The 18,234-nt window shown below is 43.3% G+C and overlaps 1 protein-coding gene across 1 annotated transcript; it reads right to left on the bottom strand.

Annotated features, from left to right (window-relative positions):
- Positions 1–1,039: 1,039 nt before the first annotated feature.
- On the bottom strand, positions 1,040–15,757 carry LOC139760432 (uncharacterized). The gene is made up of 9 exons (XM_071683671.1): positions 14,653–15,757; positions 10,532–10,644; positions 10,105–10,230; positions 6,483–9,442; positions 5,535–6,355; positions 4,299–5,443; positions 3,440–3,582; positions 2,917–3,061; positions 1,040–2,390 (listed from the first exon to the last, which is right to left on the bottom strand). The coding sequence occupies exons 1-9, from the start codon at positions 15,755–15,757 to the stop codon at positions 1,962–1,964; spliced, it is 6,987 nt and encodes a 2,328-aa protein (XP_071539772.1). The 3' UTR covers positions 1,040–1,961.
- Positions 15,758–18,234: the final 2,477 nt, after the last annotated feature.

Here is an 18,234-nt window from a genome sequence, read left to right as displayed (position 1 = left end):
ATGTCTCGCAGAATCACAGATTGTTTTTTGCAGATTGTGTTGTTAAGTACGAACATTAAGAGATCGAGGAAACTGAAAAGAAAAAGTTTATGAAAGTTTATTATCATCTTAATTGGTAATGACCCATGTGCTTGTTAGAGTGATTGGAAACCCTTAATTGATGAGAGCAGGCCAGATGATGTCACTTGTCAGACCGCAAACAACATTGAACGAGCGTACTGACTCTCGTTATGTATTCCTTAATAGGGTGTACTGTAGGAGAGAGAGAGAGAGAGAGAGAGAGAGAGAGAGAGAGAGAGAGAGAGAGAGAGAGAGAGCATGTGGGGGGGCCCAGGAGATATAAGTTCGTGCGCGACGATTCTCGGATTATTGTACGATAAGTTTGAGCAGTATCTTAGGAGAGACTAGTGGGTGGAACGTGTCTCATTTTGCAATGCCAGACGACCTTTCTTAATCTCTGTCTTCCCTCTCCCTCCCTCCCTCGCCCAGTAGGAAACTGGTGATGATTAAGACGCTTCTTTCCCAGGCTTGTGGGTTGATGGAGGAGGGGGGGGCTCAGAGGAGGGATTCTCAAATGGACTGATGGTTATCTATAACACAGAGAGAGAGAGAGAGAGAGAGAGAGAGAGAGAGAGAGAGAGAGAGAGAGAGAGAGAGAGAGAGAATGATAAGGATACCTCATTGAGCCGAGTGAGGGAGAGGGTGGGGGTCAGGATTACTTAAAGGGGGGTTCCTTCAGGACTTCGTTGGGGACAATGCTATTTATCACTGCTGTGTTGGCGTTGACTGATGAGGTTGAGTCTTAGCTTGGGTCGTGTTTGCTGATGATGCAGGGATGATGAGAAATGTCCCGAGTAACTGAGAGACAGGGAACTCGACAGAACAATGATGTGGTCAGACATGGGATGGTACATCTGATCCTGTGTATAATCACTTATATGTAATTATCTACTGTAATCATTTGTAATTCCCTCTTGGTACAGTACAGATAGGGAGTTCTACACTCGAGGGGGTCCCCCATGTCTCAAACTTATTTTAATATCATGAAAATTTTTATTGAATATGTTTCCTTTATGCAAAGTCTCATCACAAAATACATTCCATTCATCCACATCTCACTCACCGTAGTTACCTCTTCACAAATGATCTAACTTGTTTCTTATACATAATTTTTTCCTATGGTATTCCTTGTAATTAAGGTGTTGCTGAAACCACGTGTCTTCTTTTTTTGCAAATTATTATTTTGTGTTTATATGACCTTGTCATACGAATGTTGATATTTGCTTGCAAGTCCTTGGCTGCAGTTTTCCTATTTATTCTGTTAAACTACAAATCCACCACACTCATCATTATTTGATACAAAAATATATAGAAACGTTATGGTAATGAAGGACAAAAATTTCCACTTTCCTTTCTAAATCATATTTGTTGTGAATCCTTCCAAAGAACAGTGACCATTGAGAAAAGAGAATAGAAAATGGATGAAAAAAATATAGATATGCTAGACATTATCCGTTGTTATTAGATTTTTTTTTTTTTTTTTTTACTCCACTGGTCAAATATGCAAAGCATCTCGGCAACTAAAATTGTTTACCATCTTAATTCATTCATCCGTTAATTACTGTCATCGACATTTCCTTTTTTTTTTTTAGCTTTCCCATGGAGGCACTTGACGGGGGATACAATATTCTATTCTTGGGGAGATGATGCCAGGAGAGAGGGGAGGGGAGATATGATATTCCATTCCGGGGTGGGATGGGGCGATGTGGGGAAGAGGGTCTCCAGTGCCTAAGGACTGATACATATTACATCTGTTGAGGCGTTTGATCGACCTTTCTTGAACTTGCTGGTATTACACGGTCGATAATGGTAACCCCATGCATAAAACCTGGTCTCTCTCTCTCTCCCATTTATTCGAGGTTTATCTCCTTAATATCCCAGAGAGCTTGATGGCCTTAAGGTTACTTTTTGTCCAGCTTAACCATCGCCTTCTTCAGGGAGGAGAGTGGCACGTGTCTGAGGTTACACAGGCCCCGTGTGCAGGCAGGGAAGGTCTTTGGCCTCTTACGAACTTTTGGTATGACCTTGCACCTCCGGGTCTTGAAGGGTCCCTTGTCGTCTGTCTGGCTCTCAATGGTCTCTATGACCTCTCGGAAGAGGTCGAGATAAGCTTCCTTCTCTCCCCTACGCTCCGAGAGCCGTCCCGCGTGGCTCTTGTAAATATCCGGGTATTGGGACTTGATCCTCTGTAACAGACTGTCGATCCCCATTCTTCGCGATAGATTCGTCGTCGCCTCCCGCGGCAGCTCCTCCTTCGAGGGCCAGTGTCCGAGGTAGACGATCTTGGAGAGAAACTTCTGCATGCACTTGTAGAGGAATCTGTAGCATCCCTGGGGATATGATAACACCAGCGGCGTCACTACAAGCATATTCCAACACAAAACAAAACAAAAAACAAAAAGCCTATTTAATTCGACTTGTGATAATGGAATCATGAATTTCGTATATTCTTAGGTTTGCTCTTTTGCATAGCACCAAAACTATAACGACAGATTATAATGATGTATATATATATATATATATATATATATATATATATATATATATATATATATATATATGAATCTCAGCATACAAAACATTAATGTACTTCCTGGTTCCAGTAATCTCTTATATACACACTAACACAGGCGAACTGGCATCATAACTCACTACAACTTACAGTGAGACAAGACAACTGCTCGCTCACAACACATTAGGTAAAGCCAACTCCAACAACTGACACCCACTAAAACACACTCAGAATAACTCCAACACTTGAATACAACACGCTGATAAACTCTGCAACACAAGCTCGTCACAACACACCAACAGACACTAATATTTACTACAACTCAGTGTATAACACCAACTCACAAACTGGTAGACGGCGCGGGGGAGGTACTGCCTGACGTGCTCGACAGCTTCGAAGATGTCGATGAACTTGACATTGGGGCAGTCGACCTCCTTCTGGATCAGTCTAGTCAGGGCGACGAAGGCGCCCGAGTAATCGGCTCCGTCGCTGGAAAGCAAGAGGACAGGGACGCTGGATCATTTGTATAATTCCACACATAATGAAGAGAGAGAGAGAGAGAGAGAGAGAGAGAGAGAGAGAGAGAGAGAGAGAGAGAGAGAGAGAGGCGTCAGAGACTCGAAAATCAATTACCCTGCAGCTGGTCAAACCACCTGACTTTTGCCCAAGGACTTTGCCTACTTTAAATGGATGCGAGAGATTTTAATGCCTCGCCTGCTTTGGATATGATCGCTCTCAGGACAAAGAAGGATCACTCTAAGCTAGTCTCGGCTCCCCAAAATACACCAGCAGTCATTCCTGCGAGGTTTACCGTCAGAGCAGAGGAGGAGGAAGGAAAGAAGGAGTGAGGAGAGTTAGAGGACTTACGCGCAGTGCACTATGATGGGTCCGCCACTCATCTCCTGGTGGTTGATGGCTCTGTGGGCCAGCAGGAGGAAGCCAGGGTACTGCAGCATCTTCTCCCCGCACATGTGGAAGTGGAGGTGACGCACTTTCCGGGACATACCATCCTGCGGAATTCGATGATTGGACGCGCGAACAGGTGATAGAATAAATGACGCTACTGCTAATGGTAGAGAAGTTGTGAGGGATGGAGAGGGCCAACCCCACGGGCGTACAACTCTCTCTCTCTCTCTCTCTCTCTCTCTCCCCCTACAACTGTACAGTTAGGTTACTGTAAAATTTGCTCCTGTTGCTGACTCATGCGATGCTACTGTTTGTTCCTTCTGTTGATGATGATGGTGTTGCTACGGATGACAACTGTTGTTACTGCTGCCGTTGCTACTGGTGTGAGTACTATTGCTACTACGTTAAGGATCCTGCTGCTTGTGCTGTTACTTGTACACCTACTTAACAATGCTGTCGCTACTAAAGTTAGTTAACGTAACTATTGGTTATTATACTACCACAACTACAGTTACTGCGGCAGGTGATCCTTGCTACTGTTCCTGCCCCGCCCTTGATTATGATTTCAAGTTTAACCTTATTAAATGTGACTTGAAAATCAAACTTTAAGAGTTATACATCTTATGGGATTCAATTTTTTTTTCTATATATATATATATAGATAGGAAAAACAAATGATGGAGTCTGAAGAGGTGGCTTAACTTAAAAAAAGTTTACAAGTTGCGACCACGTTGCTAACTCTACAACTACGAGTGTGTGTGTGTGTGTGTGTGTTTTGTACGACGTTTCTTTTGAGGATTGTGAGGTGAAGGTTCCTTACCCCATCGAGGAGGAAGTCCGTGACGTAGAAGTAGCGGCAGCTCTGGTGCTGAGCCTGGAACTGCTCCTGGAGAGAAGTCTCCCATTGGTAATGTTGTAGCTGACGAGGTTGTACCTCACCCACTCCGTACTCCTGCTGCCTCTGGTACTCCGCCGACCTCTCCTCCTCTTGTTCGTCCTCTCTTCCTCCTCCTCCTCCTCCTACTCCTACTTCCTCTTCCTTATCCACTTCATTTTCGCCTCTTTCTTTCCCACCTTCTTCCCTCTCTTGTTTCTTATGTTCTTGATGATCTTCACCATCCTCCTCCATCTCCTTCTCTTCTTCCTCTTCCTTCTCCTCCTCCTCCTCTTTCCTATTCTCCTCCTCCTCCTCCTCTTTCTCCTCCTCTTTCTCCTCTTCTTTCTCCTCTCTCTCCTTTTCCTCTTCCTTTTTCTCCTCCTTCTCCTTCTCCTTTTCTTTCCCCTCTTCTTCTTCCTCCTCCTCTTCATCACCCTCCCCCTCTCTTCTTCCTCCTTCTCCTCCTCCTGTATTGTCTCCATCTTCATCCTGCTTCTCCTCCAGCTTTTGTTGTTCTTGCTGTTGGCGATGCTGTAACCGCTGCCTTTTTCCCATCTGCTCTGGCTTGGCGTGGCGTTGTCGTGGCTGCTGCCCTTGCCCTGACCTATGAGGGTGCTGTTGCTGCTCTTGCCCTGACCTATGAGGGTGCTGTTGCTGCTCTTGCCCCGACCTATGAGGGTGCTGTTGCTGCCCTTGCCCTGACCTATGAGGGTGCTGTTGCTGCTCTTGCCCTGACCTATGAGGGTGCTGTTGCTGCTCTTGCCCCGACCTATGAGGGTGATGTTGCTGCCCTGGTTTTTGAGGCCGTCGTTGCTGCCCTTGCTCTGGTTTTTGAGGGTGTGGTTGCTGCCCTTGCTCTGGTTTTTGAGGGTGTGGTTGCTGCCCTTGCTCTGGTTTGCGAGGCTGTTGCTGCTGCCCTTGCTCTGTCTTTTGGGGATGTTGCTGCTGCCCTTGCCCTGTCTTCTGAGGCTGTTGTTGCTGCCCTTGCTCTGGTTTTTGAGTGTGTCGCTGCCCTTGCTCTGTTTTTGAGGTGTGTGTTGCTGCCCTTGCTCTGGTTTGCGAGGCTGTTGCTGCTGCCCTTGCCCTGTCTTTTGAGGATGTTGTTGCTGCCCTTGCCCTGTCTTTTGAGGATGTTGCCGCGCTTGCCCTGTGTTTTGAGGCTCTTGTTGCTGTCCTTGCCCTTCTTTTTGAGGTTGTTGACCTTGACCTGCTTTTTGAGGCTCTTGTTGTTGCTGCCTTTGCCCTGTCTTTTGAGGCTGTTGGTGCTGCCCTTGCTCTGGTTTTTGAGGGTGTGATTGCTGCCCTTGCTCTGGTTTGCAAGGCTGTTGCTGCTGCCCTTGCCCTGTCTTCTGAGGCTGTTGCTGGTGCCTATGCCCTGTCTTTTGAGGGTATTGTTGGTGCCTATGCCCTGTCTTTTGAGGCTTTTGTTGTTGCTGCCCTTGCCCTGTGTTTTGAGGCTGTTCCTGCTGCCCTTGCCCTGTGTTTTGAGGCTCTTGTTGCTGTCCTTGCCCTGCTTTTTGAGGTTGTTGACCTTGACCTGCTTTTTGAGGCTCTTGTTGTTGCTGCCTTTGCCCTGTCTTTTGAGGCTGTTGGTGCTGCCCTTGCTCTGGTTTGAGTGGCTGTCGTTGCTGTCCCTTGCTCTGGTTTTTGAGGGTGTCGTTGCTGCCCTTGCTCTGGTTTGCGAGGCTTGTTGTTCCTTGCCTGTTTTGAGGCTTGTTGCTGCCTTGCTCTGGTTTTGAGGCGTTGCTGCTGCCCTTGCCCTGTTTTTGAGGCTGTTGTTGCTGCCCTTGCCCTGTCTTTTGAGGCTGTTCTTGCTGCCCTTGCCCTGTCTTTTGAGGCTGTTGTTGCTGCCCTTGCCCTGTCTTTTGAGGGTGTTGCTGCCCTTGCTCTGGTTTTGAGGTGTTGTGCTGCCCTTGCCTGGTTTCGAGGCTGTTGTGCTGCCCTTGCCTGTCTTTTGAGGATCTCTGCCCTTGCCTGTTTTTGTAGGCTGTGTTGCTGCCCTTGCTCCTGTTTTTGAGTGTGTGCTGCCCTTGCTCTGGTTTTTGGGTGTTGTTGCTGCCCTTGTCTCTGCTTTTGAGGCTGTTGCTCTGCCCTTGCCCTGTCTTTTGAGGCTGTTGTTGCCCTTGCCCTGTCTTTTGAGGATGTTGCCGCGCTTGCTCTGTGTTTTGAGGCTCTTGTTGCTGTCCTTGCCCTTCTTTTTGAGGTTGTTGACCTTGACCTGCTTTTTGAGGCTCTTGTTGTTGCTGCCTTTGCCCTGTCTTTTGAGGCTGTTGGTGCTGCCCTTGCTCTGGTTTTTGAGGGTGTGATTGCTGCCCTTGCTCTGGTTTGCAAGGCTGTTGCTGCTGCCCTTGCCCTGTCTTCTGATGCTGTTGCTGGTGCCTATGCCCTGTCTTTTGAGGGTATTGTTGGTGCCTATGCCCTGTCTTTTGAGGCTTTTGTTGTTGCTGCCCTTGCCCTGTGTTTTGAGGCTCTTGTTGCTGCCCTTGCCCTGTGTTTTGAGGCTCTTGTTGCTGTCCTTGCCCTGCTTTTTGAGGTTGTTGACCTTGACCTGCTTTTTGAGGCTCTTGTTGTTGCTGCCTTTGCCCTGTCTTTTGAGGCTGTTGGTGCTGCCCTTGCTCTGGTTTGAGTGGCTGTCGTTGCTGCCCTTGCTCTGGTTTTTGAGGGTGTCGTTCCTGCCCTTGCCTTGTTTTTTGAGGCTGTTCCTGTCCTTGCTCTGGTTTGAGCAGCTGTTGCTGCTGCCCTTGCCCTGTATTTTGAGGCTGTTGTCGCTGCCCTTGCCCTGTCTTTTGAGGCTGCCGTTGCCCTTGCTCTGGTTTGCGAGACTGTTGTTGCTGCCCTTGTCCTGTATTTTGAGGGTGTGGTTGCTGCCCTTGCTCTGGTTTGCGAGGCTGTTGCTGCTGCCCTTGCCCTGTCTTTTGAGGCTGTTGTTGCTGCCCTTGCCCTGTCTTTTGAGGCTGCCGTTGCCCTTGCTCTGTTTTTTGTGGGTGTCGTTGCTGCCCTTGCCCTGTCTTTTGAGGGTGTTGTTGCTGCCCTTGCTCTGGTTTTTGGGGGTGTTGTTGCTGCCCTTGTCCTGCTTTTTGAGGCTGTTGTTGCCCTTGCCCTGTCTTTTGAGGCTGTTGTTGCCCTTGCCCTGTCTTTTGAGGCTGTTGTTGCTGCTGCCCTTGCCCTGTCTTTTGAGGCTGTCGTTGCTGTCCTTGCCCTGCTTTTTGAGGTTGTTGACCTTGCCCTGCCTTTTGAGGCTCTTGTTGGTGCCCTTGCTCTGGTTTTTGAGGCTCTTGTTGCTGCCCTTGCTCTGGTTTTTGGGGTTGTGGTTGCTGCCCTTGCTCTGTTTTGCGAGGCTGTTGCTGCTCCCCTTGCCATGGTTTTTGAGGGTGTCGTTGCTCCCCTTGCTCAGGTTTTTGAGGGTGTCGTATTTGCCCTTGCCCTGTCTTTTGAGGCTGTTGCTGCTGCCCTTGCTCTGGTTTTTGAGGGTGTCGTATTTGCCCTTGCCCTGTCTTTTGAGGCTGTTGGTGCTGCCCTTGCCCTGTTTTTTGAGGCTGTTGCTGCCCTTGCCCTGTCTTTTGAGGTTGTTGTTGCTGTCCTTGCCCTAGCGTTTGAGGCTGTTGTTGCTGTCCTTGCTCTGTCTTTTGAGGCTGTTGTTGCTGTCCTTGCCCTAGCGTTTGAGGCTGTTGTTGCTGTCCTTGCCCTAGCGTTTGAGGCTGTTGTTGCTGCCCTTGCCCTGGCCTGTGAGGCTGTTGTTGCTGCCCTTCACCTTCCTTTTGAGGCTGTTGTCGCTGCCCTTGCCCTGGTTTCTGAGGTTGTTGCCGCCCTTGCCCTGGTTTTTCAGGCTGTTGTTGCTGCCCTTGCTCTGGCGTTTGAGGCTGTTGTTTCTGCTCTTGACCTGGTTTTTGAGGCTGTTGCTGCCCTTGCCCTAGTTTTTGAGGCTGTCTCGGCAGCCCTTGCCCTGGCGTTTGAGGCTGCTTTTGCTGCCCTTGCCCTGGTTTTTGAGGCTTTTGCTGGTCTTGCCCTGGTTTTTGAGGCTGTTGCTGCCCTTGCCCTGGTTTTTGAGGCTGTCTCGGCAGCCCTTGTCCTGGCGTTTGAGGCTGTTTTTGCTGCCCTTGCCTTGACGTTTGAGGCTGTTGTTGCTGCCCTTGCTCTGATTTGCGAGGGTGTTGTTGCTGCCCTTGCTCTGGTTTGCGAGGCTGTTGCTGCTCCCCTTGCCCTCTCCTTTGATGCTGTTGCTGCTCCCCTTGCCTTGGCTTTTGAGGCTCTTGCTGTTGCCCTGTCTTTTGAGGCTGTTGTTGCTGCCATTGCCCTGGTCTGTGAGGCTGTTGTTGCTGCCCTTGCTCTGGTTTGCGAGGGTTTTGTTGCTGCCCTTGCCCTGCTTCTTGAGGCTGTTGTTGCTGCCCTTGCCCTGCCCTTTGAGACTGTTGTTGCTGCCCTTGCCATGTCTTTTGAGGTTGTTGCTGCCCTTGCTCTGTCTTTTGAGGTTGTTGCTGCCGTCCTTGCCCATGTGTGCGAGGCTGTTGCTGCTGCCCTTGCCCTGTCTCTTGGGGCTGTCTCGGCTGCCCTTGCTCTGGTTTGCGAGGCTGTTGCTGCTGCCCTTGCCCTGGGCTTTGAGGTTGTTGTTGTCCTTGCTCTGGCAGCTGCTTTTGCTCTGGTTGCTGCCCTTTTTCCAGCTGCTGTCCTTGTTGTGGCTGTTGGTGCCCTTGTTCTGGCTGATGATCTTGCTCCAGCTGCTGCCCTTGTTCCAGCAGCAGCTCTACCTCTGACTGATGCCCTTCCTCCAACTGCGACCCTTGCTGAAGCTGCCGACGTCCTTTTTCCGGTTTCTGAGGGAGTTTTGGTTGTCGATCGTGCCCTTCCTCGAGCTGTTGCTCTTGTTCCGTCTCCTCGTTGCGCTTACATTGCTGCTGCCCCTCTCTCTTCGCCGCCGCCTTCCGCTGCACTCTCTGTTTCGCTCGGTCCTGATCCCTCCTCAGCTTGTCCAGTTTAACGAAATTTAGGAACCATTCCTGGGATTCGTTAATCACCGACATGGGTGTGAATGTGTCATCGAACAAGTTGAGGCTTTCCCCTGGTAGTGGCCAGTAGCGCGGGTAGTCATCCTGTCGATATATTAATATGTGAGGTGTTAGAAACTTCGAAGCAGTAATGTTAGAAGGTTTGAAGCAATGGTGTTAGAAGCTTGGAAGCAATGGTGTTAGAAGCTTGGAAGCAGTGGTGTTAGAAGCTTCGAAACATTGATGTTAGAAGCTTCGAAGCAATGATGAGGGCAAGAATAAAGCTACAATAAAGACAAGACGTAGACACAGAAGAAACAAAAGACATCTAAACCACAGAGAAGGCGCTAACAGCACCACAGTACACTGACGTGTATTGAGGTTAACCTGTTGATGGGAGTGAAGATAAAACTTACAATATTTTGTATTTTTCTTTCTAGGTAGTTAGAAGTTACACTGGTGGGAAAAAATCATCCACTCTAAGAATGTGGCTTGTTCAGGCGTTTGTGATATTAGCAGGCAAATTCATTCACGCTTTCAGTTATCCAGTTTGTAGAGATGTATATATATATATATATATATATATATATATATATATATATATATATATATATATATATGTATATATATATATTTTTCGTATCTGATATGAAAGTCTAAGCTTTGGCCACATTCATTGTCTCTGGTCACCAGAAAGAGAGAGAGAGAGAGAGAGAGAGAGAGAGAGAGAGAGAGAGAGAGAGGTGGGGTGTAATCCTGGAACTCACCAAGTCGGCAGTGGGACCCATGATCATGACGATGGTACAACTGCCAGAGTCCCTCACCAACCTCCAGAAGTCGCTCACTGTGTTCCTCTTGGGGTGGGGCGTCACCAGGAACTCTTGGAAGCCGTTCTGTAAATGAACAACGCGAAGACTTGATTTTGCTCTACGTGAGTGGCTGATGGAAGATTCTTTGCAGGAGCAGAGATAAGAAAAATATTTTACTTTAATTATCTGTCTTTACAAGTGACATTTTTTTTTTCGTTGCCAGTCCAGAGAGAGAGAGAAAGAGAGAGAGAGAGAGAGAGAGAGAGAGAGAGAGAGAGAGAGAGAGAGAGAGAGAGAGAATATCTTCGTTAGGCTACTGAATGAAGAGGCCTGACGGACTCTGTAGATGGGGCCGGCCAGAGTGGGTGGCAACGTCTGTACTCACGTTGACCACAGTGGCATTGATGTAGTCGTTCTTTAGGTCGTACTCATGGTCGAAATATTCCATGGATCCCTTGAATTTCCTGACTGGCTTGAGCACATACCGGAAACAGTCCGCTGGAAAGAAATACAGGTTTAGAGAAAAATGTAAAAGCAAAATGGACATCTGTTGGTCAGCAGACACTCTGAGAAGGGATTTTGAAACAAGAAAATGACCAACAGTGTACGACTGTTAAGCTGAGCGAAATAGTTGTTATAGTCTACCTGGTTGTTTTAAGATGTAACCCTGAATTTTTAAATGTCTTTTTTGATTTGGTTCACATATAACTAAGTCTCTCGTGCACCACTAATCACTGTCATTTAGCATCAAAATGTTTTCTTTACATCATGTCACTTTCTATAGGAAAACAAGATAAGCAAAGTTATTGAAATAAAGCTCTTATAGGCAGTATTTGAAATTACTTTCTAAATACTGTAGAATAGTATTTAAGTTATCACAAAAAAACAGTCAGTCTCCCGGACTTTCTCCTTCACCTGGTAGTATAGAGCGGCACCTGTTCTTTATTATGTTGTGAGACTGCTTAGCCACGGTCGTGGGCAGATCCGGTCGTCTCTTTTCCAGCATTTGGAACTCCATCGCCATTCTGCTGTCCTTCTCGTATGCGGACTGCAAACACGGCAGTGGTCAGTAGAGAAATTTGCGTACAAAGAGATGAAGGAGTACATTTCCTAAATACTGAATGGCAAAGTTAGTGTGAGACGAAGTATGAGGTTAGTGTGGTAGGTGTATATATGATGGTGCTCGACCACAGTGGAATCTTGAGGATTTAATGACCTATCTTAAGAGAGGATGCCCCGGATAAGCACTGTTAGAATATGGAATGCAAGGAAAATCATGTGTTTGATACCTCTTCAAGGTGATAGTTCCTGTAGTTTGTAATATCTGGAAACCCCTTCAAACTACATCGATGGGTGGTATTATTTACAACGTCATCCCTCGGGGCCCTTTTACCTTACCCAAGCATTCTAACATTCTCGGTGTACTACTACGGTACTTCAGATATTCACAAATGCATAGCAGCTTTCTCTGGAAATTTTTGCAAATGTAAAGAATCATAGCTATTTTTCTCTCCGAAGATCAGGAAGGGCGTCAAGAAATTTATTTATCAAGGGTATTTTCCAAATGTTAGATATAATTAGCGCTTTACCTTTAAAAGTCACGGCTTTAAGTTATCTAGGAATTTACTGTGCTAGTCCATGCACATAATGATCTCCAGAATTAATTGGTCAAACTAACATGCCATATTTTACTTAGAAGTAATATTTGATGTGTTTAGACATATGAATTTTGTCAGAAGTTTAAATTGGCTGGTGAACTTGGTTCTTTGGTACTTACTGATATGATTTCGCCCAAACATTTTTTTATCACTGCACTGTCGAATTTCGGCCTGTGTGTCACATTTTCTACATCGGTATCTGTGGAAATAATGTTTCATTATAACTGATCCAAAATGTAAAAAGAAATAAAAAATTAAGATAAAAGATAAATTGCGCGTTTAAGGTTAAAGGCCCTAAATTTGTGCTTTGTCGTTTCCAAGGAATGTTATTGAGTTATTAAAACAAGAGTAAGTCAGCAGTGAATTGCTCTTCGAAAGAATCAAGGATAGAACACCCAGATGCCATAACATTAAGCAAAATTCGTGTGAAAATATGTAGAGGTACTTTTGTAATATAAGTATCGTAGATGAATGAAATAAACTGAAAGATAATGATGTGAATGCTGACAGTAGACGTTTGTTTAAAATGTTGTATGATAATAGTGCATTTTTTATTTCCTTTAGTACTTTTATTAACTTTTCTCACCAATGTAATGAAATAAGTTTACTTACATTGCGATATTCATTCACCAGTAACCCCTTTAACTCTCATCTTTACTTACCTTCATTTAGATACGCTATGGCTAGTCTCAGATCTCCTGCCAGTCTTATCTTTCGCCCTGAAATAGCAAATTAATGTTACCATCATTTAGACAACAAAACAAACCAAAAATGGACAAGGAAATTGTGACGATAAATCATACCCAAGTTCAAAATGTGCCTGTGGGTTCCAGTAATACTTTGCGCTGCCCATCATGAAGTTCAAGTATAAAAGATTGGTTAAATGCACTGGACTAGATCTTCTAAGTCAATGGAATGAAGGCGAACAAAGAAAAAAACGTGTCATTAACAAGATAGTGTAATTCCATAATGCATGTCTACAATTGTAGTATAGAATTCTGTGCAACAACCTATTCCAAACTCTAACCTTTATCTTTGATTGCATATTTAACTGACTATTCTTCTTAATACTGACGTGATTTGCTGTACCACCATAAACAGGATTTTTGCTGAATAGATGACCCAGGAGTTTTAACCGCTTACTATGTAAAATAATCATTTTCTGTTTCGTGGCTAGGCTGGAAGACTGGGGGTCTAAACGCATTTCGCTTACTAGCTAATGTTAAGTTAGCTTAGTTGTGCTTAATCGATTCCAAGATATTTTGGTTGCTAATAAGATCTTAAAAGGATTCTGGTAAGTGATCACTTTCAAACCTAGGATAGGATTACAAGTTTTCTCCATTCTATGATAGTTTTAAGTTCTAACAGGTACTAGGATTCCATTAACTACAGTTTACTAACAAAAATTCTCATGTTTTCAAAGTAATCGTTACTGAAATTCTTATAAGTAATCACGCGTTAGTCACTGGGATTTTAAGTACTTAGTATCCAAGAGACAAATAGAATTCTAGTGTCTTCAGAATATTAGAAACATAACAGCGCCATAAGCTAGGCTTCCATGGTGACGTAATTATTATAGGTTTGAATTTTATGGTCCCATATACTTTAGATCTTCAAACTAGTGAGTAAGATTTGAAGCAACTAAGAATAAACAGATGTAGGTATTAACATAAATCAGCAAATGTAGAAGGTATCTAGATTCTCCTCACAGGACCCAGGAAAATAATTTTGGCATCATAATATAACAATTAAGAAAAGTACTTCCTGCCATTCTTGAAAAAAGAGTGAATATTTTAACGTAGGATTATCTGGTATTTCTCGGTTGTGATAGGCTATATTGTAATGATTTATTGTAGTGTGATTCATGGCACACTCTTCAAATCAGGTTAACATAGAGACGAAGCAGCAGGTTAATTAAGTTACATTGGTTTTCTTTATAAAGCTGTCAAATTCTAAGCTTCATTGTATCGCTATTAAGGTATTTTCAACTTGCATTGTGATGATTTGTGTATACATTAATGTAGTATTTTGCTGTGTACTACAAATTTATTAGATCAGTAAATTAATGTATCAGTAATCAAGGTGCTATGTAGGCTATACATAAATGTATGGCTGTCATTCATTACTGCACAACTGAAAAAAATAACTAGGATCGTTATTTAGAATACAGCTAGGCTATGAATAAAGAATCGGTTATGGCTAAGCTAGGTAAGGATGCTATCTGAAATAGAAGTAGGCTTTGAAAGTATCGGTTATTGCTAGACTAGATTAGTATGTAATCTAAAATGATACCGGACAGTGAAAGTATCGGTTATTGTAACACTGTACTAGTATGCTCTCTTAAACTTATTTAAGGTATGACAGCATCGGTTAGTAACTGTACTAGGCAGTTAAAGTCGGTCTATACTGCGACATTTAAAAAAAAAAAATCTTTATCAAGGATCATAATTTGTTGATCACTATCTCGCTATGTATCTAAAAAAATAATCAAAAGCTAAGATATAATGCACTAATCAAATCATCACATTGCTATTCGAGAACACATCTTTACCAAAATCGAAGCTATCATGTAAGTCAGTACTATGCCATTGTCTTTCCAGTGTATTTACACTGTCATTAGTCATTGTTACTGTGCTCTTGACATTGTATCAGTTCTCATACATGCTTGAGACGACAGAATTCCTGTGACAATTATGAGAATCAGGCCGATTCGAGACGATAGAAAGAGGTATCAAATAAACTGCTACTTGAGTAATAAGAGAGGTGGCAGAACTTTTGAACTTTTAAATATGTTGTTTAAAGTTTGAGCGAGCTTCATTTACCATAACAACAACAATAACAAACTTACTTCTTTCTAGCTCCACAGCTCGTGCAGATGGATCTACCCGATGGTTGAGCTTACGCTTAAACGTGTGCTGGACAATGCCTGTAGTTTTGGGCCTCATTAACAGATTCAGGGGAAGAGGGCGGTCCTTCTTGGCTCTAAAATCTCTGCTCAATGGCTTGCCAAAAAATGATGACAGGAGTTGCTTTTTCTTCTTTCTCGGTCCTTTTCTTTTCAGGACGTTCTTGATATCTTGTATGTGGCGGGGAGGCTGTTCCTTATTCATGTGACCAGGGGGCTCAGCATTGTCGATATCCTTTGGGTGAGAACGAGACACGAAGCTAGGAAGCTGGAATTTATCGTAGTCATTCTTGGGATCAAATAGCCGTAATATTTCGCCAATTTCTTTGTAATGCGAAGGCGGGATTTTCTTGGGTTTGGGTTTCACTTTGCGATGAGGTGGCTGGGTGTTGGTTTTCTCTTTTTGATGAGGTGGCTGGGTGTTGGTTTTCTCTTTTTGATGAGGTTGCTGGGTGTTGGTTTTCTCTTTTTGATGAGGTGGCTGGGTGTTGGTTTTCTCTTTGTGATGAGGTGGCTGGGTGTTGGTTTTCTCATTGTGATGAGGTGGCTGGGTGTTGGTTTTCTCATTGTGATGAGGTGGCTGGGTGTTGGTTTTCTCATTGTGATGAGGTGGCTGGGTGTTGGTTTTCTCATTGTGATGAGGTGGCTGGGTGTTGGTTTTCTCATTGTGATGAGGTGGCTGGGTGTTGGTTTTCTCATTGTGATGAGCTGGCTGAGGTATATTGGGGTTTTCTTTAGGAACCACTCTCTCGTTGTACCTTTCCACTTCTTCCACTTCTACGTCTTTATTAAACTTGACTTTTTTTACTGGCTTTTTAAGGTGAATGTTTCTTGCTATTCGAGCTTTTAGAAGCGTCTGTTTTTTGAAAGGGCTTGTAAGGCAACTTTTCCTTGGTCTTTTTTTACTTTCTTGGAGATTCTCTTTTTTGGCAGATTTTCTAAGGCGTTTTTTTCTTGATTTCTTTTTAGCTTTTTGGACATTCTTCGCTCTTCTAATTGACCAAGGTGTTTTATATGCTTTCAGAATATTTATGGTTGAATCAGCCATATTTTTCACCTGCTATACCACTCTGGAACTTTCCAATCGTATCTGCTTGTATTAAGAATTCGTAATTGATCAAAAATCCTCAAACACGGTTTAAAGAAGTCTTCAACACGTACACTAGATCACCTGAACAACGGGAAACTAAATTCTTAGATGAACCGCGAGATTCTTCTAAAAGTCTTTTGTTTCCACCATATATATATATATATATATATATATATATATATATATATATATATATATATATATATATATATATTCTGGTTGTAATTCCATTTTTTACGTGTTTGTGAATATATATATATATATATATATATATATATATATATATATATATATATATATATATATATATATGCCTTATTATTTTATGTGCAAAAAAAGAATTCAAACACCTTTGTTCTCTCTGGGAAGCATTTATACTAGGAAGGAACTTAATTACTCTCATAATAACTACGCTTCAAGTGTTATCACTGGCATATTCATTTATATCTTTTTATTTGCTTCTTTGTCCTAATTTGAATAGATTGAACGAGTGCCCACTCGACCAATCTATGGGGAGCCGTATACTGTTACTTGAAAGGCTCGTGTATTGCGCGTTTTCAAATCCAGAAATGTAAAGACCACTCAGATTTCCTTATAACCCTTGCAGCTTACGCCATCTCTCTTCGTCAGAATCAATTTGGATTTACCTGAATTCCAGGAGACTACAGAGGGACTAACACAGTTCAAGGAATAAGAAACTGTCTTTTAGAATCTCTGTGGTTCTTAACCATTGGCTTTGAAAAGCGCTGTCCAAGCGAAAGAAGTTCTATTCAGACCCCGCTCACTGAGTAGCTTCCCCAGTCAGAAACTGGATCGCATCTCCGTGCACTACGGGCAACTAGAGGAAATGTAAAGGGCCTCCGGAACGTACTTAGAGAGCCTTTACACCAAGTGGCTCAAAGGAAGTGCTATGGAGGGTCAGAGATGCAGACTTATGTGTACAGTTCTCGGAGCTGTCCCCGACAAGTACACACCAGTAGCGCTCTCACCGCCATGTTGGAAGACAAAGAGTGTATTCACGCCGCTGCAGCGAAGTTCTATGGTGAAGTGTACCCGACCTGCCTCACACACACACACACACACACATGCCAGATAAGGTTTGTGTTTCGTAAAGATTCTGTACCATTTTCATTAACAATATTTTGATTATTTCCGACAGTACCTTTTCAACATTTATTGTTGCATATATGTAAAAATTCCTTAAGTAAGTCGAAAATGATACATCACCTGAACTGTACATTGAAACAAGTATAAAAAGATTCCTTTATCAGTGCACACCTTAACTTGATTTTATGTATTGTAAATTTTCCTAAAACGCGAATAAACATGAACAACCATGAACGCGTCTAAAAACTGGCGGTGTAATGTTTCTGTATTAGGTAAGCTAATGTGTCTGTCATCACCAGATTTATGTAATTAAAACACTGTTTTACTGGCGCCACATATTACTGCCTGGGATTCGGAGAGACTGTCGGATTAAAGTTGTTTTAAACTCGACGGTGCGAACAGTGGGTGTGATTTTTTTATTTCTTTTTTTTTATCGTTAAGGGTCAATATTGAAGGCCAGGTCATTATATCGTCATGCTTAAGGGTAGTCCCGTCGTGCTCAAGATCTGAAGTGAATCTTTTGATTTTATCAACACTTACAGAGCTGATATGGTCTTATCTATCACTCCGTACCATTTTTGTGGTAGCTGGGTATGGTTAACCATTCGGTTATGCCTACTTTAATACTTAAAGAGTTCCACAAGTTGTACGGGGTTGGAATCCTTGCTTTCAGGAATATATATATATATATATATATATATATATATATATATATATATATATATATATATATATATATATATATTAAAAGTCTGTCCTACTTGTCTTAAAATGCTTGTAATTGGTACTACAGATATGGTTGCCCTTCGATCACTTTCTTCATGACGTGAATCACAACCAGCCATATCTGAAGATCTCATCTTCCCTCGCGACCCACATGCTCGTTGCAAGCTCCATGGTATGGTGGATGGGCTTCCGATTAATTTTAAATCTAAGCTGAAAAATGGCGGCACTTTGTGAAAAATTAAGGCAGTTTTCCCCAAGTTTGTAAGATTTATGATGTGGATTCTTCACGCAACAGCTGAATCTATAAGAAAGAATTTAAGCACCATAACTGCAACATCGTACATTGACCTAGAAGCCTAGGAACCTTTGCAGATTTTTTTTTCTCAGGAATATTGCAGCCCTACTTGATGTTTGTAATAGGCTTTAACATTATTAGAGTTTATACATAATCGGTTACCGTAAATATCTGCATAATGAACAAGGACGGATGTCGTTCCAAACATTATCAATCCTGTGGTCTCTTTGCATCCGAGTACCGTATGATGCCAGTGAAATAGTTTATATATATATATATATATATATATATATATATATATATATAT

Source organism: Panulirus ornatus, chromosome 36, assembly GCF_036320965.1.
Source record: "Panulirus ornatus isolate Po-2019 chromosome 36, ASM3632096v1, whole genome shotgun sequence".
Lineage (NCBI taxonomy): Eukaryota > Metazoa > Arthropoda > Malacostraca > Decapoda > Palinuridae > Panulirus > Panulirus ornatus.
This window is presented reverse-complemented; position numbering and strand designations above follow the sequence as displayed.

Bases quoted from the DNA above. Each gene is read 5' to 3' on its own strand.
- LOC139760432 (XM_071683671.1), bottom strand. From the start codon at position 15,757: ATGGCTGATTCAACCATAAATATTCTGAAAGCATATAAAACACCTTGG. The intron at 10,645-14,652 runs GTAAGTTTGTTA...ATTTCTTTCCAG, and splicing joins AGCTGTGGAGCTAGAAAGAA to CGGACTGTTTCCGGTATGTG. The intron at 2,391-2,916 runs GTGAGTTGGTGT...TCATATCCCCAG, and splicing joins CCCGCGCCGTCTACCAGTTT to GGATGCTACAGATTCCTCTA.